The sequence below is a fragment of the Sus scrofa genome, chromosome 13 (genome assembly GCF_054392235.1).
Source record: "Sus scrofa isolate SSC_HxYL_T2T_F1_AM1 chromosome 13, Sscrofa_HxYL_maternal_Yorkshire_Landrace_v2.0, whole genome shotgun sequence".
Taxonomy (NCBI): Eukaryota; Metazoa; Chordata; class Mammalia; order Artiodactyla; family Suidae; genus Sus; species Sus scrofa.
In genome coordinates, this window is record NC_139395.1 from 47,750,439 (window position 1) to 47,776,021 (window position 25,583).

Sequence of the window (25,583 nt, forward strand, 5' to 3'; positions counted from 1 at the left end):
GGAGACTCTTGGCTAGACTCCAAGGATCTGCATTGGGCACAGCCCATGCCCGCCTCTGCCTCAAGCCCCACCTTATCTGTGCACCTGCTCCGCAGAGCCAGGCCTGGTCAATATCCATGGGCTTATTACCACCTTGGCTATACACTCTGGGGCATGGGTCACATCAGCATCACCTTGGGCAGACTGTATTCCTTGAGGGAGGTGCCCCACAGGTAAAAGGTACACTGTGCCTGTCCCTGGCAACCTAGTGTTGCGCTTATACATAGCAGGTGCTCAGCACTCAGTAAACAGAGGCCGAAGGAAGCAAAGGACACCTGAAGCACTGATATCCCATGATGTGCTGAGCCAGGGTAAATTTTGGGGCCCCCTGTCTGAGGTCACCATGGCACCTGGGGCTGGTCCACATGTAGGCTTGGAGAAGACAGCTGAGGGATCCATGAGAGGCCTGAGGGCCTTTGCAGCACCCCAGTGCTCCCAACCCTGGGGTCAGGTCCATTGCACTGTGTCTTCCTTGCCAGCATCCCCAAGATTCACTTCTCCCTCAGGTGCCCACTGGCACAACAAAGGCACTACTAACTGTGTATTTTAAACCACAGCAAATGGGCTGCGAGAGCTGACTGGCTGCTTCCAGGGTTGCCTGTACGGCGAAGGGGTCATACTTACAGATATACAGTTACTACCCCAGAACTCAGGTGGTGAGCCCTGCCTCCTGCCTTTGTCACCTCCCCACTCCCTTCCCTCCAGTGGAAACCGTTATGCAAAACTGCATCTTCTGGGCTCTCTTCCCAGCCCGCAACCCTTGTCTCAGCAGACTCAGTCTGAGTCACTTCTGCTCATTTCCACTGCTAGGCCAGGACTAGGCACCTTCCTTCTTTCCTTTCTCCACCTTTGGGATTCCCCAGGCACCACCCCTCCCCTCCAAGGCTCGGCTCAAACATCACCTCTTACAGGCTGTCTTCTTAGACCTGCCCCTCCCAGGTCAGCTGTTCTGCACACAGGGGCCTCATGCCTTGCTGTCTGTCTCCTCTAAGTCTGGGGTCCTAGAAGGCAGGGACCAGCCTGGCCACTGGCTTGCCCTGACTTAGAGGCACACTACCCTCCCCCAGTCCTTGTACATGAGGATTTTCAGAACAAAGGGTCAGACGCTATTAAAACTCAATTAAATTTCTCGCTTCTCTGATCCTGAATTAGACTGGTTTGTCCCTGTGGCATCTGCAGGCTCTTTTACTCTGCCTCCTAACATTGCCAGCTAGGACCCCCTGGGAGGTGGGCAGAAGCAGGAGAGGATCCTCCCTCAGTGGAGGCCTTATCTGGACAGTGGAGTCCAGTAACTTGCCCTTGGTCCCAGTGTTCATTTTCTCCATATGGCCAAACCCACCCTCCATGCCCTAGATTCCCGCCCTGTGGTAGGCAGGGCACAGGGGTAGTAAAAGGGGAACGGGACCAATGGTTCCCAGCCTGCACGTGTAACCCTCTCCAGCCCAGCCACCCTTACCTGCTGTTTCCCAAGGTTCTCAGTTGAGATACTGCCTCTAAGCCCTGCTTATGCTCTGCCCTCTGCCTGGGAGACCCCCACCTTTTCCCTTCCCAACCCTGGGCCTCCTCTTTGCCCCAGCCAGCATGGCTCTGCTTCCCCCCAATTCCTGGGAGCTCTGGGAGGAACAGGCGCATAGGAGCCAGGGCAGCAGGGGGAATTCTGCCTGTCTCACCCAGATGGACTGGCATCGTCTCTGAGCCTCTGCTTCCTCATTTGTTAAATAGGAATTCTGGCCCACAGTGAGCGGAGAATGGTACCGTGCCTAGGGTCAGGCTGGGGGCAGTGGAGAAAGTTTGCTAAATGACTGAGTGAGCAAGAGAATGGCAGGGAGACTAAATGCTGCTCCCTGGGGATGCACCTGGCATCATGAGCAGGGCCATGGAAGAGGCTCAGAAACCCCATCTTGGGGTGAGACTTGAGCCTGGGGCACCTCAGCCATGCACCTCATAGGAGGTGGGCACTACTGGTCAGGGAAAGCAGGATGCAGAGCTCCCTGGTCTGATACGTGGCTGCAGTTAGCCCTTCCCTCTGACCTTCAGGGGGAGAACTGGGCCACAGGGTGTGTGTGTGTAAGGCTGATCCATCAGGCTCTGTGGGCCTCAGGGACATCGCACTCCAGGCCCCGAGACTCATCCTTTGTTTGTGGATGTGAGGAATAACCACAGCTGTTTTGACCCCTCTTGAGGCTCCTGTACCTCAGAGGAGGGGCAAGGAGAGGCAATCCCAGGGACCAGGGAAGCCCAGGCTCAAGCTTACAGCTTGGCCCTTCCTGAGGCCTGATAGGCCAAGCCAGGCCCTCATCTGACCCCCACTAGCACAGGCAGGTGGGCAAAGAGAAGGGAATGACATATTTTTCCTGAGGATCCTTTGGTCACTCCCTAGCCACGCCCCACTTGCACTGTCTCCCTCTTTGTTCCCAGGGAGGCCAGCTCCCTGCCCTGCCAGCTCAGCCTGGGGGCCCTCCTAGGGTCTCTGGGTTCTCAGCTACTTGGTGGGGATGCAGGCAGGGGAGGCCATCCCACACTCATGTCCACCAGCTGCTGGGAGCAGCATCTTTGCCCAAAGCTCATGCCGACCCCAAGGACCCTTGGGTGTATGGTGAGTGGACATCAGTTTGCCATCCCTCTTGTACCCAGGAAGGCCACCTCCTGCAAGGAGCTCCCTCTGACCTCTGTTCTTGAGCCGTTGCTCTCAGCGGAGGTGCCTGAGGGCTCCCTTTCAATTGGCACTCAGTGGATGCCCATTCATCAATTCAATGTTCCCCTATCCCTGGGGGCCTCAGTTGGCTCCTCTGGGTGGTGGTGGCACCCTGCCAGGAAGCAGCAGTGCTGTTTGGGTGAGGGGAGAATAATCAGCCATAAATGCTGCAATCAGAGAGAAAAGGCTGCTTGGGCTCTCAGCACCCACGCGTGCGTCTAATTGGCTCCATGTGTCTGTGGCTCCTTTCAAGAGTGGGAAAGTGGAAGGGTCAAGATCTCTTAATGTTCATAATGGAGGGGGGACAGAAGCCACTGCCAGGCCCACATAAACACCTTTTAATTGCCCAGAGAAGGGTGGGTGGAGGCAGCCAATGGTACAGAATTCCCTGCCTGTGTGTCCATCTTTACCGTGCCTTTTAGAGCTTCCCTGGTCTGGAGTCAGACCCCAAAGGCTGACCTCTAGCCAGAACCCAGAGCCATAGCCTTGGCATCTGTTCTACAGATGTTCATGAGGCTCCTATGCTGGGCCAGGTCTTGGCAGTAGGTGATACCCCTGGCCTTGTCTTCCCAGGGCCAATCTGCTTGTCCAACCCCTACCGACCAATGCATTTGCGGACTCAGCTCTGAACTGTTCTCCAGCTGCCCCCGAATGCCAGACTTTCCCCTCAAATCCTTGATGCTTCCTCCAGGCTGCCCTAGACTCGCTATTACTGCCTTGAACTGAAGGGATCTTCCTCCTGCTGGGGCTGTTCCATTCTGCCTATACTTCTCTGAGGTCCCCAATATCCCCCCTGCTTGTAGGGCTTCTATTTAATATGGCTGCATCTCTCTGTCCCATTAGACCAGTGGTTCTCAACCAAAGGTTACTTTGCCCCCAGGGGACAATATTTGGAGACATCTTTGGTTCTTTTAATTGGGGGAGTGGAATACTACTGGCATCTTAGTGGGTAGGGGGCAAGGACACTACTGAATACTCTTCAATGCACAGGGCAGCCCCCACAACAAAGAATCATCCTGCTCAAAATGTCAATAGAGTGAACAGTGAGAAACCCTGCATTAGGTGAAGGCTGCAGAAGGAAGCAGCAATACATGGGAGCAAGGCAGAATATTCTCCCTCCTGACAAGAGGGGTTGTCTGCCCCACAGACCCTGGCACCTTGGCTCCCTCCTTGGCTCATTCCTCCTGCTCCTCTGAATACCCAGCCCAAAGCCCAGTTCCTGAACAGACCCAGCCACGCTGCCAACAATGCATCAGTTTAATTGGGTTAAGTGGCCATTAGTGGCAAAAGCAGGGCGGCTGTGTGCAGAAGGGTTTTTAATTTTACTCTTTAAATGATGCTTGCTCCCCAGAGAGGCCACTTATGGTGGGAACACTGCTCACTGGAGCCCCTAAAACCAGAGCCACAGCTGCACCTCCCCCATCCCATCCACCTAGGCATCTTGGTGTGAACTGGGAAGGATGCTCAGGGTTTGTTTCTACTGCCCAAGGATGATGCTGCGGGGAGTAAGGACTTGTCAAAGGTCAAAAGGTCGTCCCAGAGCAAGCCCCTGCCAGAAGGGACCCATCTTCTCTTCCCTCGTCCCTTTCCCCCTCTGCACAGCAAATGCCGGGTGGCCACCAGTGGTAGCACAGAGGAGGGCAGTGTTGGGGGAGGGCAATTTTTGGAATCTGGAGCCCAAGTGCCTGGATCTATAGTCTGGTTTTGCTGTGAGACCTGGGGTCCAATAGAATAACCTCTCTGGGGCTGATTTTCCTCAAATGTAAAATGGGAATAAGAGGATTAACCTTTGAATTGTATGGAGGATTTGGATAGACCTGCAGTGTTCTGGGTGCTAGGGCAGGTGCTGAAAATGGTACAACCTTCAGGGACACTGTTTTCACTGTGGCTTTTACAAACGATGGCTCCTAGAGCTGTGAAACCAGAAGCACTGGGCAGGGACAGTCTCAGGTCCCCATTTCACAGAGGAAGAAACTAAGGCCTGGAATGAGATCAGACTGAGCGTTCCAGAAAGACAGGAATGGGGCCTGTCCTTCCACACTGTACTCCCAGCACCAGCCTGGCATCCGGTAGGTCTTTCCTGAATGTTGATGAGTGGATGGAGGAAGGACTACAACCAAGAGATGACCTTTCTGAGAAAGGGGCTCTGAGAGAGGCCCCAGCTGGGAGCACAGGAGAGACCTGATTTGGGTCCAGCTCTGCCTCCAATGGGCTATAAAAATTTAGGCACCTTCCTACCCCTCCTGGGACTCAAGACCCTAACAGAGCAGGCCCTGGCTCAGAGAACCCATCTGGAGAGTAGAAGCTCTTAGAAGATCCCCTCTGTGTCTCCTAAGCTGAGGCCCCAGCAGGTTTCCTGCACTGGGGAATGCTGGCTGCGTGTGCTGCAAAGTCTCTGACCTGGCCTTCTCAGCTTGACTCTTTTTTTCTTTTTTTTTTTTTTTTGTCTTTTTGCCATTTCTTGGAGCGGCATATGGAGGTTCCCAGGCTAGGGGTTGAATCAGAGCTGTAGCTGCCAGCCTACGCCAGAGCCACAGCAACGTGGGATCCGAGCCGCGTCTGCAACCTACACCACAGCTCACGGCAACGCTGGATCGTTAACCCGCTGAGCAAGGGCAGGGATCGAACCCACAACCTCATGGTTCCTAGTCGGATTCGTTAACCACTGCGCCACGACAGGAACTCCTCTGCTTGACTCTTCACCTGGTAAATCACTCTGTATAGCTTGGAGAAACTTGTTACAAACATCTGATTGTCCCTGATTAGATGAGACAATGAACTTCCGTCCTGCATTGCTCAGTTCTCTCCTTGCAAGCCCCACATTAAAATTCCAGACCAGAGCAAGGGGATTTAAATTGGATTACTGGATGGGGTCCAGAGAAAGAGGGACAATGGAGTGCGTGGGGGGGTCCAGACCCCAACATCCCTCCCTCCACAGGCACTCAGGCTGCAAACAAATGTGGGAAAGGAGAAAAGGGCCAGGACTTGATTAAAAGCAAATTTAAAACATAATTAAGACCAAAGCTCATCTTGAACAATTAGGACCAAGGCAGGAGAAGGACAGTCGTTTTCTTCCTCTGGGGATACAGACAGGAGCATCTTTCTAGCCTGGAGCTGGGGGCACTGCAGGGGGCGTTCCCTGGCCAGGAGAGTGCTGGGCTCCATGTATACTTCTGGAATAATGTGGGAAGTGAAGGGTCTGGCTTAGGGTCACAGTGACCTGGGTTCAAATCCTGACTCTGTCACATCCTGGCCTAATGCATGCCATGTCCAAGACTCAGTGTCCCCCCTCCCTTAGGGTGATGCTGTCGGAATGACACATCACAGTGAGTACCCAATAAGTGAGTGCCTGTTCCTATCATTCTTCCCCTGAGAGCCAACTCTGTGCCAGGCCATGGGCACCTGGGCTGTGGGCGCAGTGGGAAGGAGGCAGACATCTGCACTGCCTCGTGGGGCAGAGTCCGGCATGTGGGGTGTAGGGAGAGGGTTGGGATTAGAACCCCATGTTTTGGGCTCCTTCGTCCCCAAGCTGTCAGTGTTGCCTGTTCCTCTAGAAGTGGGGAAAGGAGCATGGGGAGTGACTCCAGCCCTGTGATTGTCAGAGAAGACAGGCAGGGCCTGGGTCCTGGCCTCCATATGTTCAGGGCAAGTTGGCATCTTGTCACTGCTGCCACTCAGCACCCCGCATCGAGGTGACTAGTTCTAAAGCTGGGGTAGGAAGCAGGCCTAAAGGCATGAAGGGTGCCAAATCCATTAGACGTTTTTTTGTTTTTTTTTTGGTCTTTTTGCTATTTCTTTGGGCTGCTCCCACAGCATATGGAGGTTCCCAGGCTAGGGGTCGAATCGGAGCTGTAGCCACTGGCCTATGCCAGAGCCACAGCAACTCGGGATCCGAGCCGCGTCTGCAACCTACACCACAGCTCACGGCAATGCCGGGTCGTTAACCCACTGAGCAAGGGAAGGGATCGAACCCACAACCTCATGGTTCCTAGTCAGATTCGTTAACCACTGCGCCATGACGGGAACTCCCATTAGACGGTTTTGATACAAGTTCAGAGCTGGTGGCCTGTACTTTTCATACTGGGTGTCTGTGGGCGATGGGCAGCAAAGCAAGGAAGTAGTGGGCAAATGGGAGGTCTGGAATGAAGCAGGGAGAGAGAGACAAAGAGACAGAGACTGAGAGAAAGGAGGGGAGAGTGTCCAGGTCGTGATCAGTTCTAGGAAAGGCAAGGAGGTGGGACATGGTGTGCTGGCTGGGTGAGGTGAGCGGATGGTTCCCACAACCGGGGGACACTGCTGGACCCCTACAGGGATGATGGTTGCAGCTGAAGATGTGGCTTTGCCTCCTCCTCATGACAGCTCACTTCCTCAACTGTCTCCCCACCTGACTAGGAGATCCCCCAGGTCAGGCTGGGCTGGGCCCAGTTCTGGGTCGTCCGGGTCCATACGGAGTGGGAGGCCCTTAGGGCCCACCTGCTCCGGTCCCAGGATGCCAGTCTCTCCCTATTCCATGATTCCAGGTCACACAGGGGCAGCAGAGCCCAGTTCCTGGAAAAGGGGGTCCTAATTCTCTCCCGGGGCCTAGATGTGGTAGGGGTTTAGGCGGCTCTGACTTGACCCTGTCAGGCCCTTGGCCTGAGCCTGGGCATGGCTTGTACAGCCTTTCTCAGAAAGAGAGCTCAGAAAAAGAGCTTTACTGAGATAACATAAAATTCACCCACAAAAACTATACAATTCAGTGCTTTTTTAGCATATTCAAAGTTGTGCAACCATCAACACAATCTAATTTTAGAATATTTTCATTACCCCAAAAAGAAACCCTGTACCCATTAGCAGACACTCCCTATCCCCTCCCTTCCAGCCCTAGGCAACCACTAATGTACTTGCCGTTTCTATGGATTTGCCTATTGTGGACATTTCACAGAAATGGGATCACACAATAGGTGGTCTTTTGTAATGAGCTTCTTTCACTTAGTATAATGTTTTCAAGTTCATCCATGTTGTCATGTGTATCAGTACTTCATTCTTTTTTACTGGATGCTTCTCTGTGACACAGCTGGGACAGCAGCAGTTCTGCCTCTGATCTGGGGGCAGCTCAGAACCCCCTCCCCGCTTTACTGCACAAACTGCCCAGGGCATCCTGCAGCTCCAGAAGCCCCTTCCCTCCCGCTGTCCCCACAGCGGGTTGAGTACTGGGGTTTGCTGGCTTTGTAGACATGATCAGGGTGGACCAGCAGGTCCTGTCACATCACAGAACCTTGGTAGCTGACAGGCATGACCTCTCTGAATAGAGTGTATAGACTGAGGCCCAGAGGGAGGCAGAGAAGTTGTGAGCAGAACAGGAGCTCCAACTCTCAGCATCACATGGCCATGTTCTTCTCTGCGGGGTGTTCAGGTCCCTCTACACCCTCTCCCCTTCAGAGCCTGCAGTGTACCCTCCCAGCTTTCAGTAGGTCACTATCCTGGCCAGGTGCTCCCCCAGGGCACACACAAAGGCAGAGCAGAGGAACAGGAGGACCCCAGGCCCAACAGAAGGGAGGGCAGGGCCCAGGTCACCCCTTTGCAGCCTACTCCAGATGAAGCCATCCTGCTCCTGCCGAAGCTGCCACAGTCCAGCCTGCCAGTCATGACCCAGCCAGAACTCTGAAGGCCAGGCAGGCCGTGTGTTCACATTGGGTTGGGACACTGCCCTCACAGTGCAGGGCCCCTCTGCCTAGTCATCCTTCAACCCAAAACTGCACCTACCTTCAGGGCCTGCACCTTCCTGTCTAGCAGGCTCTCAATGTCCCCCGCCACCTTCTCCACCAACTTCTGGGGCTCATTCTCCTGCACCTCAAACAGGTTCCTGTTGTCTTTGTAGATCTGGAAAGAAGCAGAAGCCTGGGGTGATCCAACATTGCCATGTCATGGTGTGCATATGTCTTCTCTGCACAGCTCACCACAGAACAGTCCTAACCCGACCGTGACCCTGGCTTTAGCCACAGAGAGAGAACAGGGAGGTCTGGGGGACAGACTCACTGCTCTGATAGACTTGGAAGAAGTGCAAGGCCATGGGCTCCATAGCTTGTGTTGGTTGTGTGTGTATGGTGGGACAAAGTCGTCACTGCCTTCTCTGGAACTCAGTGTTCACCATCCAGGGGCTATGAGTGGCACTCCCTGACCAGCTCAGAATGGCTAAGAGCAGCAGAGTGGGCAGGGTGCCAGGGTTTGAGGGAGATGGAGCCAACAGGCACACATTGTGTACCACATACCAACATGAGGATGCTCTCACACCCACATGTGTACATAAACCCACACACCCACACATGCATCACACACATAGCTGCCCCTCTACACAGCCTCAGGCATCCATTCCCCCTTTTGCTAGTGCTGCCCCAAGGCATTTATGGAAACTATTGCGGGAGCTCTGGCTGCCCTAGGGGTTCTTCTGTCATTCCTCCGAAGGATCAGGGAGGAAGAGGTATATGGAGGGGATGGATCTGCCCCTCCTACTTCCTTGTTGGGTGGGGGTGACAGCCTGACAGTCTGTATGTACATGTGTGAGTGTGTGCTATGGCTCAACACACATCCATCTGGGTGCATGTGCCTATGTGTTGGGGTGGGGTGGTGTTAGGGCTGCTAGATGAACCCAGGGGCTGTATATGAACTGTAGAGGCAAGTTATTGCAGGTGTCTTTGTGGCAGGGTCTTGGGTATACGCACATGCATGCATGTGTGTGTGTGTGTGTATGCACTGCACACCCCTGCCTGTGTCTCTGAGCCTGCCTGTGTCCATCCAGGTGACCTCAGGGAGGCTATGCTACAAGCTGGCTCCTTTACCAGAGGTCACAGGTTGGTCGCAACAAAGCTGCCACCACCAGACTTTGCCAGCGGGCTGTGAAGGAATGTGGAGAGACACAAAGAATAGGTGAGGAGGGGGAGATAAGGAGGTGGGAGAGGCTGCTGATGAGAGACAGACAGGCAGGGGAGATAAGGTTGGTAGAGTGACAGCAAAACGTGGGGAGATAAAGGCCTCTGGCATTTGACAGAGGGAGGAGGTGGGGGATTGGGTGCCTCCAGAGCCCTTGTCCTGCTGCCCACCCAGCACCTGGCAGTACAAGGGTTAAAGCACTGCTCAAAGCTGGCTCAGGCAATCTCCTCCTCCCACCGCCCCCCCATCCCTCCCGGCTTCTCTTTTCTTTTTGTCCTTCTCTTAGAACAAAATAATTTGTGGTGAAGTCGCTCCTTCCCACAGAGCAACGATTACAGGGCGAGTCACAGGCCTGGCTGCATGGCCAGGGAGGATGAAGGCCCCAAGTGGGCACCAGGCCAGGCTGTTCCCTGGGCCCCCCACGGCCGGCCTCAGGACAAAGTCCTCCAGATGGAGGACGGTGATGGATACAGAAGCCAAGGCAGGTAGTGGTCAGAGCCTGGGAGTCACTGAGAAATACAAGGAGGCTAGAGCCCAGTGGCCACTATTAGAGAAAATCAGGCTCAGAAATAGAAAAGGATAGGTCAAGGCCACATGACTGTGAGTGAAAAAGTTCACCTGTCCTCCTTGACACATTCTTAGGTTTGGGAGCATTAAAAATACACCTTTTACAAAGTTCCTGTTGTTGTGCAGCAGGTTAAAGATCTGGCATTGTCTCTGCAGTGGTTCGGGTCATTGCTGAGGTGCAGGTTTGATCCCCCACCTGCACAATGGGCTAAGGATCTGGCGTTGCTGCAGCTGTGGCATAGGTCGCAGCCACAGCTTGGATTCAATCCCTAGCCCAGGAAATTCCATATGCCGTGGGTGTGGCCAATAAATAAATAAATACATAAATATACCCTTTCCTAATCCTGGATCATTGCTTGCTCCTGGCTGAAACCTTGCTTGAGTGCAGCCCGACACACTGATGCCAGCAGGGGGAGCAGCTGCCTGACTTCTCAGGGCAAGGGATGAAGTTCCCATATCTGATTCCACTGTCAAGGTCATTCCCAGCTGCTCCAATCAGGGCTGTCCACAGCACTGGCAGCCCTGGTTTTGGAGGCTGGACCATGCAGCCTCCTGATAACTCTCCTCAGGGAACTCGGGGGTCCCTCCCTTCTGGGTCCAGGATGCCCCTGGCAACCTGGCATGGCAGGCAATGGCATGGCAAAAGGACCAGGGCTCAGGGGCCGCAGAGGGAGTGGGTTTTTCAGGTGACAGTGACAGGGTCACACTCAAGGACGCTGAAAGTTGATATAAGGGCTTGGAAGAAGGGACTCCACTAAGAATTACTCCATCTCTGAACCTCAGTGTCCAATCTATTAAATGAGAGAACTGTAGTTCTTGCCTCACAGGCCAACCAAGAACCTGAAAGATTCATGCCACAAGAAGCCTATACTATTGTCACTATTTATTGTTTAGGATCGCCAGAATTCTGAGAAGGAACAGTCCCCTCATTGTCTCCACTGTCTTCCAGTTGGATCTGCACCCTTAGGATCCAAAGCCATTGGCTCCCATTTCTGGGCAGGAGACCCCTGGTCTCCCTGGTGTCTGATCACCTCCAGCCCCACTCCTCCTCCCAGGCTTCTTTGGACAGTACCTCTTCCATCAGCCATCCTCCAACACTTTGGCCTCAGCCCTAGAGGTGATAACAAGGGAGCCTAGACACAGGGACACCATGGATAGGATACAGCCATGGCTGGCTCCCTTCCATCTCTCCCCCGGCACCAGGCCTGTGTGCAAGGGACCCTTGGCCAATGCATATGCCCAATTCCATGTTCAAGAGCAGAGCTCTGGGGCCAGTCCTCCTCTTTTGCCTTTAGGTATGCTATCCCTTGGAGCCTTGGGGCTTCATCTGCCATGCCTTCTTCCTGAGTCTACCCAAAGAGCCACCATGACATCCTTCTGCTTGGCCCTGGTGCCAGCATTTGAGGCTTCTCCAGCTCACTGACCTGGCACGTGCACATGGGCCTCTGGGTCCCCAACCCATGTGGACTCCTATTGCCGCACCATTGCTCATGCTGTGCTTGCTTCCCCTCCGCCCTTCCCTGCCTATCTAAACCCTCCATAGAGTGAGGGTGGGAAATGATCTAGAAGGAGTTTCTGGGGAGAAGAGGGCAAAATCCCAGAGCTATTGGGGCTGGTTGAGCTACTAGCCACACCTGTCCCCCAATCCCAAATGAGATGCAACAGTCCTTGTTCCTTCCATCCCAGGTGCTGCAGCCCTCTCAACATTCCCCTGGACCTGCTCCAGTTGTCCCTGTCCCAGCAGATGGTCTCATCCTGGGGGATAGGTCATCTCTCCACCAATGTGGTCTATGGGGATGCTTTCCAACTGCGGGCCCAGCAGGAAGCCTGGGAGAGCCCAGGACAGCTCCTAAGTACAGCCAGGACTGGCTCCCCTTGACCCCAGTCTCTAGCCAGCTTGGAAGCAACAGAAAGGCCAGGGTGCCCTGGGTGCAGGGCCTCAACAACCATGGCAAGACTACATGCCCACTAGTGTCCTTGGCCCAGCAAGCTAACTGTAAAAACCCAACAGCTCCCACAGCAGCACAGCCTGCATAGCCCCCAGCTCTGCACAGGCAGCTGGACTAAGGGGAGAGATGGGTCTGGCTGTTCTCAGGTTGCTGCAGCTCCATGCCAGCCACGATGGAGGAGGAAGAGACAGGGGTTTCAGCCCAGAGGATATGGTGAATGGTAGTGGTACCGGACAACAGACCAGGGGACAGGCTGGCTGGGACCAGGTAGACATGTGGGGGAGGGCAGGAGACATGGTGACAGAAGGGTGGAGGAACAGGGAAAGCAGCGGTAGCTGAGGCCCTGACGGACAATTTAGGAGGCAGTTTGGAGCCCCTTGTCCCTGGCTCCCCCATTCTGTACCATATACCAATGGCCACTGCTCGCCCAGGCATCCTCTTCCTCTTGAGGGCACCCATTACCAGTTAGACCCTCCCTCCATCTGCCTCATCTCCTCCGCACTACACTCCTTATGTGCTAGCCCCAACCCCAATCCTCTCCCAACTCCAGTAATTCTTTTGTTAAGCAGCGTGTCTGGCCAGCCTTCTGGTCTTGGAAATTCCAGGGCCCGAGGGGCCCAAGGCCTCTTCAGGGGCTCTAGGCCCTCTGCCCAGCCTCCTTCTTCCATAGGTGTCTCCACATAAAGGGGAGGTGGGCCTGGAGGACACTTGAAGGAATGGCGACCTTGGACAGAAAGCTTGGATACTTGCAGGGGCAGATGGAGCTAGCCTCATCCCCACAGCTCCAAACAGTGCTGACTCAAAGGGAGAAGCTCTGAGGCACCCGGGACACAGAAAGAGCCACCCCAGGAGACACAAGGCCCCAGGACCAGTGACTGGGACAGGCCTCCATCATACTAGAGAGGCATTTTGTTAAGTCCCAGAAAGCCAGCAGTAGTGGGGCCTGGACCTAAGCTAGCACCCAACCCACCCAGGGAGAGAAGGAAGGTGGGGGAAAAGGAGAGGAGAAGGAGGGCAAGAAGGGCAAGGGAAAGAAGGGAAAAGGGGGGAAGAGGGACCGTGGAGGCCACAGGAACAGCTCTGCTTGTCCAGTGTTGGTTCTGGCCACCCTAGGCCAGGTGCTTCACACACTTGACCTCACTGATGTACAGCTTCTGAGAAGGGATCATTCTGATCATGCCCATTTAGCAGACAGGACACTGAGGGCCAGAGAAGTGATGTTACACAGCAGAGTTCAGATCTGAACCTGGTTCTGTCTTATCTAAAGCTTGCTTTGCTTTAGACCGCACTGCATTTCTGTTCATTTTATTTATCCCCAGACTTGAAGGTGAAGGACAAGGTAAAGGTAAAGGGATCACAGGGGATCAGCTGGGAGTTTGGGGGAGCCTGGGGGACCCAGGATGACCCTAAAAGCCTGAAGCCCACGGAAGGCAGGAGGGTCATTCTGGAGGGGAGGAGGGGGAGGGCCAGCAGAACCAGCCCGATCGACTAACCAACCACCCAAACCTTAGGAGTAAAAACAAGCGTGCGTGCGAGGCTCCTCTCTGCAGTGAAGGTGAACGGGCCCTAATCTCTGGAAAATTAAATCAGAAAGAAAATGGAACGAGAAAGATTTGATGCAGGCTGGGCCCTGCTGCTGCCTGTCTCCTCAAAGGCCCAGGCTCTGCTGCAGGTTTGGCTGGGTGCTCCAGCAAATCAGCCCTCTCCCCATGCCCACGGCGCTGAGAAGGGTGCAGGCTGGGTGAGGGAGGGGAGCTTCCGGAACCTCATGAGATGACCTTCCTGGGGGATTTGTTGTTCTCAAACCCCCTCTAGCCACATCTCAGCGTCTGGTCCCTGGTCCTGAAAGGAGAAGTTGGTAGGAGTTTTAATTGCCCAGTTCTCCTGTCAACAGTTCCCTAGAGATGGTAGACTGGGCCCCCTAGGCTGGCCTGCATGGGCAAGCATTGGAGAAGCCACAGGGTCTGGGATTGGAGACATAGGACAGCTACTGGGATGTGCCAGGGATCAGGGGAGACTTTGGTGGGAGGATAGGGGGCTCATGGTGACACAGGCCAGGAGGGAAGCATGGGAATGGAAGGACTGGTAGTGATCAGCTCAGGGACCTCAGCTGGTCAGGACAATGCTGGCCCTGCCTTCGCCCCCACTAGGCTTCTGTCCCCATCTCCTGCCTTCTTGGGGAAAATCAAAATGTAGCTGCTAATAATCACCCTTGAAGACCACAGGATGGATAGAATAGTCAGGTACCTGGGGACCCTTCCACTGAGAGCACTCAGGACAGATCCAGGACAGGGTGTACAACCTGGCTCTCCCCATACCCTATCAGCCTTAAGCTCCACAGCCCAGTTCCTTTGGGTTGCACCCAACCACGAAAACCCTGATTCAGCTCTTCTGGGGACACACCAGGCCCTGGACTGTGTGTGTGGCCAGAGCTCCCTGGGGCAGGGGTTGTGGCCCCTCCCTGGCCTGCCTGGTTTGGGGCTTACAGTAGGATGAGGGTGAGGGGACCCGGGAACTGTCAGAGCACAGAGTTGGCATATAGGCAGCCACTCAGCTGCATGCTTCATCAGCGGCTGAAAATCACCAGCTGCCATGGTAGGGTCCATGTGGCCATGCCATGTTGCCACCATCCTGGAGTGGGGTGACTCCACAGTTAGCTGTATGTGGCATCATAAGCAGGGTTTGTACATCGTGATGCTGGTTGTCACATTGTTAACAAATAACCTTCACACTGAGTATGGATTTCTGGGGAATGAACCCTCTGTTTCGAGGGAGTTGGAGACACCTACCTGGGCCATTACAATGTGGCCCCTGTATAGGTTATGATGAAGGACACAAAGGCACTGTGGGAACAGGGAGGAGGGCTTGTGGCCTGGCTTCCAGAAGCAGGTAAGGATGTGGCCCTCCTGGGTAGATGGCCCATTAGTAGCCTTATTTCCTCTCACCTCCATGTCATGTTCTTACAGCCCCACTGGGGCACTCATGTTCAATGCCATAAGCTCTTGTTGGGACCTCTTGAGCCTGGAGCAGCAGAGACAGACCAGGCCTTGTCCCTGGCCCCATGGGACTCACAACTGAAGAGGATAGATGTCCACCATTCAGACTGCTAACAGCAGAGAGGTGCAGGAGACATCTGAGGGTGAGACTGGCGTACCTGGGTACAGTGTGGGGGGTTGTGAAGGCAAAGACTGAAATGGTTTTTCAGGGAGAAGCCATCTGAGAGCATCTAAAAGGCTGGGCAGAAGTCTGCCAGATGTGGGCATGACTTGGGGATAAGGGACTCTAGGCAGGAGTAACAGCAGGTACTGTTAGGCTGGGAGTAGGGAATGGACAACTCAGTGGGAGGAACACAGGGCTTGTGGGGGTCAGAAGGGAAGCTGCAGGGACAGGTTCTGATGGGCAGGGAGGTGGATATCTAGGTGGCAGGGAGTGAGATGGAGTGGGGGTCCTCACGGGAGGAGGGAGTGTGGCCTAGATCACAAGGCAAGAAGGCCCTGGTAGCTCTGTGGCCCCCAGGCCCCCAAGAGGCAGCTGCTAGAAGATCTCACCAGGAGATTGCCTTTAAAAAACTCACAGGGGCACAAAGCCCCCACCGCCACCCCCAGCAACGCCTCCCTGTTTTTAAAGTTAAAGTTTAGTTGACTGTCATCCATTACCGCAATTAGTACATTATGTCTAATTATGCAATTAGTGTAAAAAGTGCACTTGCTGCTGAGAATGGGAAATTACACTGCCTCGTTACGCTGTAAAATCCATGTCATAAAAAGGCTCAATCTCTTGTTTTTCAAAAGACACAAAACCCAACACAAAACAATAAACCAAATCCTCCCAGTTGAGTTAGGGCCAGTCTCTCCCAACCTCCCTGCACTTGCCCCCATGTGACCCCTTACCTCTGCAAGGCCTGCCCTATGTCGGCCCCAGGCAAGGCAATGACCTGCCACAAGGGAGCGCTGATGCCTGGCCCACTCCTGGGTGTGGCCAGCGTTTGCTCCTCTGAAACAGATGTGAATTTCTAAACTGACTTTAAAACTGTGGCAATCCTGATTATCCACCTGTTATCCCAGATCAGACTTGGAAAGAGGCCTCCAGCATTTAAGGTATGTATATTTTAGGTGACGGCATCCTGGAGGGTATGGCCTCTACCCAGCTCCAAGAGTGCAAGGCAAGGTTCCTGAGGCCAGAACTCTGGGGTTCTGGATGGCGCCTGTGGGGAGAAGGGCATATTTCAGCTCAGGGGAAACTGGAGGAATTTTCTTACACACAAAGCTCTCAAGTCCTAAGAGCATTGTTTGGATAGATAGTGAGCTCCCCACCACAAGAAGTATGCAAGCCCATCTGTTAGGGATACTGAGAAGGGATTCACCCATGGTCCCCCTACACAGGAGATGGACTCTAGGCTGCCACTGTTAGAAAAGAGCATTCTCATGGCTGTGAGCCTATCCGACACTTGCAGTGTATGACTCTATCTTCCCCAGATTTTAGCTTCCTTGGCAGTCAAGGGGATACTTGGGACAGGTGAGAGGGGAGAGAGGAATCTGACAGGGTTCTCCCTACCACAGAGGTGACAATGCCAGATGGCCAAGTTCATGGGAGCTGGGGAGAAGGAACACTCCTGTGTACTACAAAAGCAAATGCTCCAGGGCCAGGTCTGTCACCTGCCACCCACCTCCAAGGCCAGAAGTTAAAGCTCTAGCATAGGCTGCTTAGTGCCTGCCTAAGAAGCCCCATCTTAGAGCCCCTTCTTCCAAGTTCCCATCACTCCTTGAGTCCAAGCTTGACCCAGGCATGGTGGTAGGGCGGTGCAGTGTCACAAAGACTCCTTCCCAGCCAAGAATCTACCCTGACCTCGTGGGGAAGACGAATGCACCTCTTGCAGCTGTCCCTGGTGAGCAGAGAACCTGGGTCGAAGAGGCAACAAGGCCCCTACAACTGCCCCCACCTGCAATGTGCACGCATCAGTTTTGGGCATGCTGGGGTACCTGAGTGCTGTGCACACCCCTTTGGGAAGCACTTTCTGAGAAGGCAGCCAGACTGTAGGCAGGGACAAGGGCCTGGACACCACTAGAGGAATACCTGTTGCCTACACTCAAGGCCTGGGTTCCTGGACAGTTCCAGCCTTCAGGCCTTTGTCTGTTGAGGGGAACTGTGTCATGGCTCAATCAGGTGGACACCTGTCATGGAGACTCTCAGGGCCTCATCTTCTTGATTTGGTCCAGGAGAGCCCCAGGATTGGGGGTGGTTTGAGCCCGAGGTGAATCAAAGTACAGGCAAGATCTGGGGGCCCCTGCTTTCTCCCCCTCCCTGAGCTGGGAGCCGCCGGCTGTCGAGGCAGCTGGGAGGGAAGCTGTGCCCAGCATGCCAGCTGGCACGGGGGAGTGTGAGTAAACATACCCACACTTTCCCAACTTGCAGAAGTCACCGGGTGGCGGCGGCCGGCTGGTGTGGGCGCCCATGTTTACGGGAAACAGATTGTTTGTGCCTGCGTCTGGGTCCCCTTGCCGCCCGCCCTGGCTCAGCTCTCTCCCACTGCCTCTCCACGCAGGTGGCTCTGCCTTCCTTCCCCCAGGACTTCTCAGCCTCTTAAGCACTGAAGGACAAGGATGGTAAGGACAGCCCCCGCTCCCCCTCATGTGGCCAGACAGGGCTCAGTGTGTCACCCACTAAGCTACCATCATAACAATCCTAAAAGACAGGTACACTTACTGTCCCCACTTCACAGCTGAAGAAAGCAAGGTTCTGGCAGGTGGAGAAGTTGGCTGGAGACTGTAGGCAGTGAGTGAAGGACCCTGTGATAACAGGCTTCTTAAACCCTAATCATCAGTTCCAGGCCCCAGGGTCCCTTGGTCCCATCACCCCTAGACAAGCCCAGTCTGCCCCTTACCTGGGTCACCACCTTGAGCAGCCCTGGCTTGGAGAGGTGTGGTCTTGGAAAAGGACCCTGCCCCCTCTCCTACACAGCAGCCCTAGGAAAGAGACCAGACCCTGGGCACTGGCTTGCCATCTGGCCTTTCCAACCCCTCACCTCTGAGTTCTCTGTAAAAGACTTCGGCTCTGTAAGGCACGGTCTCTGCTCTTAGGAGCAAGAGTGGTGGCAGGGTGGGGCAAGGGCTCTGGGAGCCAGGGTAGGCAGAAACTCCAGTGGGCCGTTGGTTGGCCAGGGAGGACTCCTACTCATTTCACAGAGCCAGTTGTTATCAAGATCTCACCTAAGGTGACTGTTCCTCATGCCAGAGCTGGCAGAAATTTACCTCCATAAAGAGGCTCCCGAGACGGGTTTGAGGCTGGGCCTGAGGCACAGTTCTCAAGGCCAGGGAGCAAAGGACAAAGTTGGCTTACTCTGCCCTCATCACCTCCATTTCACCCCTCCCAGCATGGATAGCCCAGGGTGGGCAACCCTCTTCAGAGGCTGGGGCAGGGCTCTCAGGGACTCCAGAGTAGCCAGAACCCCACCTTTCCCCCAAAGCTCCCAGGTGGGCTTCCTGGAGGAGTTCAGATTTTTCTTCATCTACCCCCCCCTCCCTGAGCTGTGACAAGGGTGCCAGGAGGGTGCTCTTCTTATCACACAGATGAGGAAACTGAAGTGCCAGGAGGGTCAGAATCTGTCCGAAGGGGAGACCTTCAAACCCCCAGTGCCCTGTACTCACAGCCAAGAACTGGCTAAAAAGACACAGGCCTGAGGCCTGAATCCCTATGTGATTCTTTACCAGCTGCAGGCTTGGCACCAGCCTTCACCCTTAGCGTGCACCCAGCCCTGAGCTGCCTCAGCCAGACTTTCCAGGGCATTCCTGGAAAGGTCAAATGTAAGGTAAAGCTGGCTCTCATGGGGCCTCGTTCCAGGGCTTCTCCTGAGGCCCTGAGGGTTCTCCTTGCCCCACAGTTTCCTGCAGAGCCTGATTTTCCAGGCCTCACAGGCTGGAAGTCAGCCCTTTGCTGCTGAGACTTGCTGCTGAAGATGTCGCCAAACAATGACAGCGCCAATCGCAAGGAGAGGCCCTCAGGCTGGCTGCTCTTGTGAAAATAGAGGACCTTGGCATGTCAGGTATGGGGGATAAAGACAGAGATAGAGGTAAGCCTGGGAGTGGCTGTGGCTCCCATGGTATCAAGGGTCCCTTCTGGGCAAGGTCATCCCAAGGTCCTGCCCCACACCTGGAACTGTAGTTCCAGGTACACATGCCTAACCTCACAGGCCAACTTCACCACATTCACACCCGTGCCCAGGAAGCCACCTGCAGATCCTGCCCATGTCTCACACTTAGGCTCCCAGAAAAAGCACCACAGCCTGGAGGCTTGTCTACTGTCCCTGGATGCCCAGCAGCCCCAGGCCTGGGTGAGGCACTGAGGGTTCCCACCTGCACCTCAATAGGTAGCCATCTGAAATGGTTTAAGCATTGAAACTTTTCTGGCCCTAGATGGGGCTTCCTAAAGGTCATGGCCCTAAATCCTCCTGCTGGACATGGCACTGGAGAGGTTCCTAACAGCATGGGGGGCTCAGGGGCTCACTGGGGACAAGGGCATGGTCTGACTGACAGCTGGGCTCTGAATCAGTGTCTCTGGGAGGGCTGGGGTCCCTCCTCTGGCCACAATGCCTGAGTGTCAGGCACTGATATGGCAGTGGGTACCAGAGCCATGCTGGGGCTGCTGTCAAGTGTGTGAGTGTACGTGGGAGCACCCCCACGCCTGGGCCTCTGCTGGCATCTCCCAGCTCCATCTTAGTCCTTCCCCTGGTTTTTCTTTTATTTTTCTCCTACTTCCAATTTATAGGCTCTTCTTGAATTTTATGTATCCTTGTAAGTGCCCTTAAATCTTCTGTAGAATAAGTCAGAGGCAGAAATAAATAAACAGGATGGAAACAGTGAGGCCCCGCACATGCTGAAGATTCACTGGAGACAGGTACACGTTAGGGACATGCGTGTACTGAGAACACACACACACTGGGGACACCCCCCCTCTTCCTTCACAGGCTCTCCTGAGCCCTCATAGGAAAGCTCAAAAAATCCAGAGTGGTGACCACACAGGGTTTCCTAGAGCTGCGAGGCTGGTGGTCTCCATATGCGCTTCCAGCCAGGGGCTGCTGGGCAACCCCTGGCCCCTCTCTGTACCTCAGTTTCTCATCTCACTGTAGGGAGAGAAGAACAGTTCTTGGCATCCTCAGATCCAGGTTCTGTCTCCATGAATGCAAAAACCTCAGCAGCTACCAGGGCTAACATTTACCTTTACCATGACCGTACACACTGTTTGCCGTGCAAATGAACTGTGGAAACTCAGGACCCACTGCCTGGCCAGTCCAGTGAACACTGCAGGGGCCTCTGGTCTGAACAATCACGAACTTCAAAGTAAGTGTGCTGTGCTCAGGGGAGGCAGACACTGCTCCTGGGCTCCCATTCCAGGTGGGCCACCTCCTCACTGCCCAGCTTTGGGGACTGCTTGATGGGGTGATGACTGCCACAGGAATAGCTGCCAGCACCAGTGGCATCCAAGCGAGCTTCCATGCTAGCCATTCACAGTACCAAACTCTTACAAGGCCCAGCTGCTGTCTCCACTTCCCACAGGTGAGGCAACTGAGGCAGAGGATAACTGGTGCAGCTGGGATTCAGTTACATATAGACTAACCACATACCTGAACACAGACCCTGTTCCACACTGCCGCGCCCACCTCCCAGCAGTTGCTCTCCATTCCATGGGATCCTCTGACTCTCCTCAGCCCCAGTGCTGCCTCAGGCCCCCTCCTCTGGGAAGTAGCTGCCTCCTCAGTCACATCTATGGGGCTGCGTGCCCCCAGAGCTATTAAAGTCAGTGGGGGTCAGCTGAGTCCAGTGTTTGCAAACCTCATCCTGATTTGAATGTCCCTGAAGAGCTCATCTCTCAACATTGGTCCATGTTCTCAGGGTACTGATGGGTAAATTGAGGCCCAAGAGGGAGGGGTGAGCAGCAGGACAGGGCCAGGAAGCCCCAGGCTCCAGCCATTGACACCTCCTCTGTGCTCTGAGGTCAGGGAAGAACTTCTAGAAAGGGGCTGTGAATAGATGGGCCAAGAGAGTGCCTACCTGGCAGGGGAACAAGAGCAAAGGTGGAAATGAGTGACCAGCCAGATACAAGGGCCTGTGAAGAAAGCTGCCAGGGGATCCAGTGGCAGGACAGAGGCCACTCTGTCCACCACCCCTCACCAGGGCCTTGGGGGATGGTCTGCTGGTGTGAACTCTCTGAGAACCCATGGAGTCATCTGGTGGGCTGGGGCCCCTGGATGCCCAGGTCCCTGCATATGGTGTGAACTTGTCCCCCTGCCCCCCACTTTCCCCAGGCCTAGACACCTCAGGTCTTAGCAGAGAAGATGCTCTGAGCTCCTGCATCCTCTGCTCAGCGACCTCCAGCAGGAGGGAGTGACGCCTGCCTGAGCTTCCAGCTCCATCACGGGCTCCCTGAGCAGGAAGACAGTGAGGGCAGCGATACCAGGAGGACAAGAGCGGAACAAATTGCCCCAATTATGTAAGGCAGCCCTACTTCCTCCTTAGCAAGGAGAGAACTGGAAAACTAGGTTCCTCCTACCCCACTCCCACATATGCCACTGGGCCTGCTGGGAGACTCTCACAGGGGAACTACTCAGAGGTCACCCCAGGCAGGGTCTGTGAGCCCAGGCGGTCCAGGACACTAGGGAAAGATCTTGGGGATGGACTCCAGTTGGCCCTTTCCTGGGTCCTGAAGGGAGGATCAGGGCAAGAGGTCTGGGTCAGCCCTGTTCCGGCACTGTTCCTTGAGGGTCTTTGAGCATACCCTCGCTGCTCTGCTTTTCTTGCCTACATACTGGGGTGGCTAGCCTCCCTGCCCAGAACTCCGGGCCCCAGTCCTTACCCCTGCCCCAGCTACCATGGAGTCTTGGGAACTCTGAGCCCCTCTAGAATCCAACCATGCTCCTTGCCCTACGGCACCCCCACTGGAACATGGCTCAGGTCTACTCTTCCTGATGCTACATAGGGGCCAAGCCGGAAGCCTCCTCCTTCAGACTCAGCACAAGGCTAAGATGCCAGAGGTGCCATGTCCTTAGCATGGCTACAAGACTGTCCCTGCCATACACAGAGTCTAGCTTCCACCCCAACCCCAGGGCCTGGATTTCTGAGTTTCTGTCTCTTCCCTATATCCTAGGGCCTCTGGGGAATGTTAGTGATGCTTTAGGCCAAGGCCCCAAGGTGGTGCCTTGCCTCTCGGCCCCTCCCTAGCACAGGCAGTCCCAGAATAGGCCCTTTTGCCAGCTGGGCCTGGGTAAACTCTGCCCTGGAGAACTGGATGGAACAACCGGCCAGGGAACTCCTCTTATACGGTCCCATGCTTTGCTGAGCTGCCAATACACTGTGATGACCTGGCTATCAAGTTCTTTGAGTTTACAGAGCTAGCAGGTTAGGGTTGCTAAACCACAAATTTATCTCCTGCCATAAATCCAGGTGATGCAGAAGCCAGTGTATGTGCCTGAGTGTGTGTCTATACATGTATGTTGGAAGGTACATGTGTAGTATACATCAGGGTGTGTGGACACAAGTGTTCACCAGCCTGCACATGAGAAGGATGATGGTGTTGCTGTGAGTATGCAATGCATCATGCACAGGCATGTGTCCTGGTGTGTGTGTGCACAGGCACACATGCGCATGTAGTGGGGAAGCTCGCTATGAACGAGGCAGCCCCTCCCTGAATACAGCCCCAAGTCCCCTGTATCCTCTGCTCAAATGCAGCACACAGAAGGCCTGAGGGGATATCTAAGTGCACGGGACAGACCTGGGATGTCCTCAAGCAGACCCAGTCCCCCGCCTATTTGCCCATCGTCTCAGAGGGATTGGAGCCCAGCACAGGCCACACATCTGGACTCAGGCCAGCCATACTGGGCTGGTGTGTCTTTCTAGCCACTGGCCCAGAGACACAGAGAGCGAGGCTGCAGCAGAGAGAGCTCCAGGGCACACATTTCCTCCTGTGCATGTGGAGGAGTGACAATGGAACCAGCAGACAAAGCAGTCTTTCCTGGCCACCCCCACCCACAGGCAAGAGGATCCAAAAACACCATGAAAACAATTGATCTCCTTGCTGATAGTGGGTGAGAAAAAAATTATCTTTTCTGAACACTAAAAATAAAGCCCAGTTTCCTAAAAGCAAGGCCCACGGCTTAGAGAGGCTTTATTGCTAACTCTAAACGTAGATTTGTTGGAGAAGCTAAAAGTGCTAAACCCTCACCCAGGGGCTCAGCCTTGGGGCAAGATGGTGCCCCCTCAACCTCTGCCCCCGTGATCCAAGCTAGAACTCAGCTACGCAGTGAGCGCAGATGCTGTTGTCCAAGATAGGCAGGAAGAGGGCAATAGGAACCAGGTCCATATGTTACTTGTGCCCAGCTAATGGGCTGACAAATTAGCAAGTCTCCCCTCTAAAGGGTGATGAATGAGCAGCAGCTCAGGAGCACAAGGGGAATGGGCCACCTCCACACAGCACTCCTCAGCCTCAGCGCTGACTTGGCATCTATGGGGTGCCCAGCCCAGCCCCAAGACTCCCCAGGTGGGTGGAGGCGACTGTGGGTATGGGCAGGGGAAAGGGCAGCCCCAGTCTTAGAGGACTTCCACAAACAAGTCCAGACAGGGAGGCCTGAATTCCCTAATTCCCTGGGCCGCTGTCATGCTGTTCAAAGGGTGTCATTGAGGAGGGGGGTTGAAGCATCGCCCTCCTCAGACTCCTCCTTAAGATTGTCATTACAACACACACAGCAGCCTGCAGCCCTTAAAGAGAGAAGCGGTCAGGCTGTGGGGAGGCATGCAGCCTGGGAGTCTGTGCCCTAGAGACTGACCAGGATGGGGAGGAGCCTGAAGCTGGGTCCCCAGAGTGGGGCTGCTTCTCCCACACAACCACAGGACTGTAACCTCCTAAGCTTGCAAGGGCTATAGAGGAGACCCACTGGCAGAGGTGAGGAGCCACGTTGAGGTGGGATCCAGGGGCCTGACTCAAAGCAAAGGGCGGCCTCCATTTAGTGAGTGAGCCCCCATCACAGAGGGGGTCAGGAGAAGTCGGCCCTCAGGCCTCAGCCGGACCCCTTTGGTGAGGTGTTAGACCAAATGGTCTTAAGTGTCTTTTCTGATCTAAGAGCCCAATATCCTCAATTTGCCCCCAAATCATTATATAGTCTCCCTCCTCCAGGTCCTCAGGACATTTCAAATGGGGCAGGATTTCTGCACACTTCTGACAGAGGATCAGCAGGACTCCCTTTGAGAGTGCTCTGTCCAGGTGAGGCAGCCCCTGACCCAGGTCCTCGTGAGCTCCCTGTCCAAACAGCCCCAACCCCCCTGCTTGCACTGCCACCTCTTACCCGCCCCAGCCCGCCCCCACCTAGTGTAAACAGAACCTGCCCGCTTTCTCCCAGGGGCTGCTAATTCCTCACCAGAACTGCTCGGACGTGAAATTGGAGTGAGACAATGTGTGTTTAAGGAAATGAATCTCGCATCTTAAGAGGCTCGGGGAGCCCGCCCTGCACCCCCATCACCCTGCCCGCCCACCCAGAGCCAGGAAAGGAGCACTTGGCATCAGGGAAGAGAAAGGCGGAGGTGACATTCAGTGCCAAATTAGCAGCCGCCACAGCCAAATATTGTACTTGCCTCCAATCTTCTTTTATTTTTCAAAAGAAAAGGCTTTTACAAAGTGAAAGAGGCTGTTGGAACACTAAAGCTGATGATCGTTTTAAAAGGCATGCCCGCCATGCGCATGCCCATCTGGGAGTGTTCCCTTCCTCTCAGCTTGCCATCTCCTCCCTGCCCACAATCACAACCCCAAGGGGCCTGCTCCCACAGTCAGGCCCCACCACACCAGCCACACAACTGACATCCCAGGTGTTTTTGGCTAATGTGACCCAGGGCCTCTGATCCTGGGCCAGCGCTGGACATGGGACCTGCTTCCGAGCCATCTCCCATCATGCATGGTGCCCTTGTAGGTGAGGGGTCATTTGTGGCAGGCTCAGAACCACCTGGCCTACAGAGACCTCAACAGAAGTGACCAGCTCATGGCCTCTGCAAGGGCTGCTTGTCCATCACCTGATGGGCCTGAGTGCTCCCACCATGAACAGCCATGCTGCCTGTGCTAGTTTCCGTCATCTCTATTATCTCCTTCCACTAGATGCCTGACGGCTCCTACTTGCTGGTCACTTTGTTGAATGAATAACACCACCAGCCCAGTATCCAGCCCCCAGAACCCAGGCTGCCTCCATGTGCCACTAATTTACTGACTCACTGAATAGGCTGAGCAGACAGTCTTTGCTTGCCCTTTCAGAGTAAACACTATTTTCACCCCAAGCCCTTGACCAAGTGCTAGGTTGATCTCACTCATTGCCAGGAGCCAGTCAAACATGATGGGGTTTTATCCAGAGTGAAGACTTAGCCCATGTGTCCTATTTCTTCAAACCTGGTCTGCCC

The 25,583-nt window shown here is 54.7% G+C and overlaps 1 protein-coding gene across 15 annotated transcripts in view; it reads right to left on the reverse strand.

The window, feature by feature from the left end:
• Nucleotides 1–25,583, reverse strand: part of CACNA2D2 (calcium voltage-gated channel auxiliary subunit alpha2delta 2) — a 143,751-nt gene that overhangs the window by 61,861 nt on the left and 56,307 nt on the right. For 12 of the 15 annotated variants that reach the window (XM_021068821.2, XM_084988217.1, XM_084988214.1 and 9 more), the window contains exon 3: nucleotides 8,480–8,596. The exons of the other annotated variants lie outside the window; for them this stretch is intronic. In XM_021068821.2, the coding sequence (XP_020924480.1) occupies nucleotides 8,480–8,596 (117 nt within the window). The remainder of the gene's footprint in view (nucleotides 1–8,479; nucleotides 8,597–25,583) is intronic. 15 annotated transcript variants of the gene reach the window in all.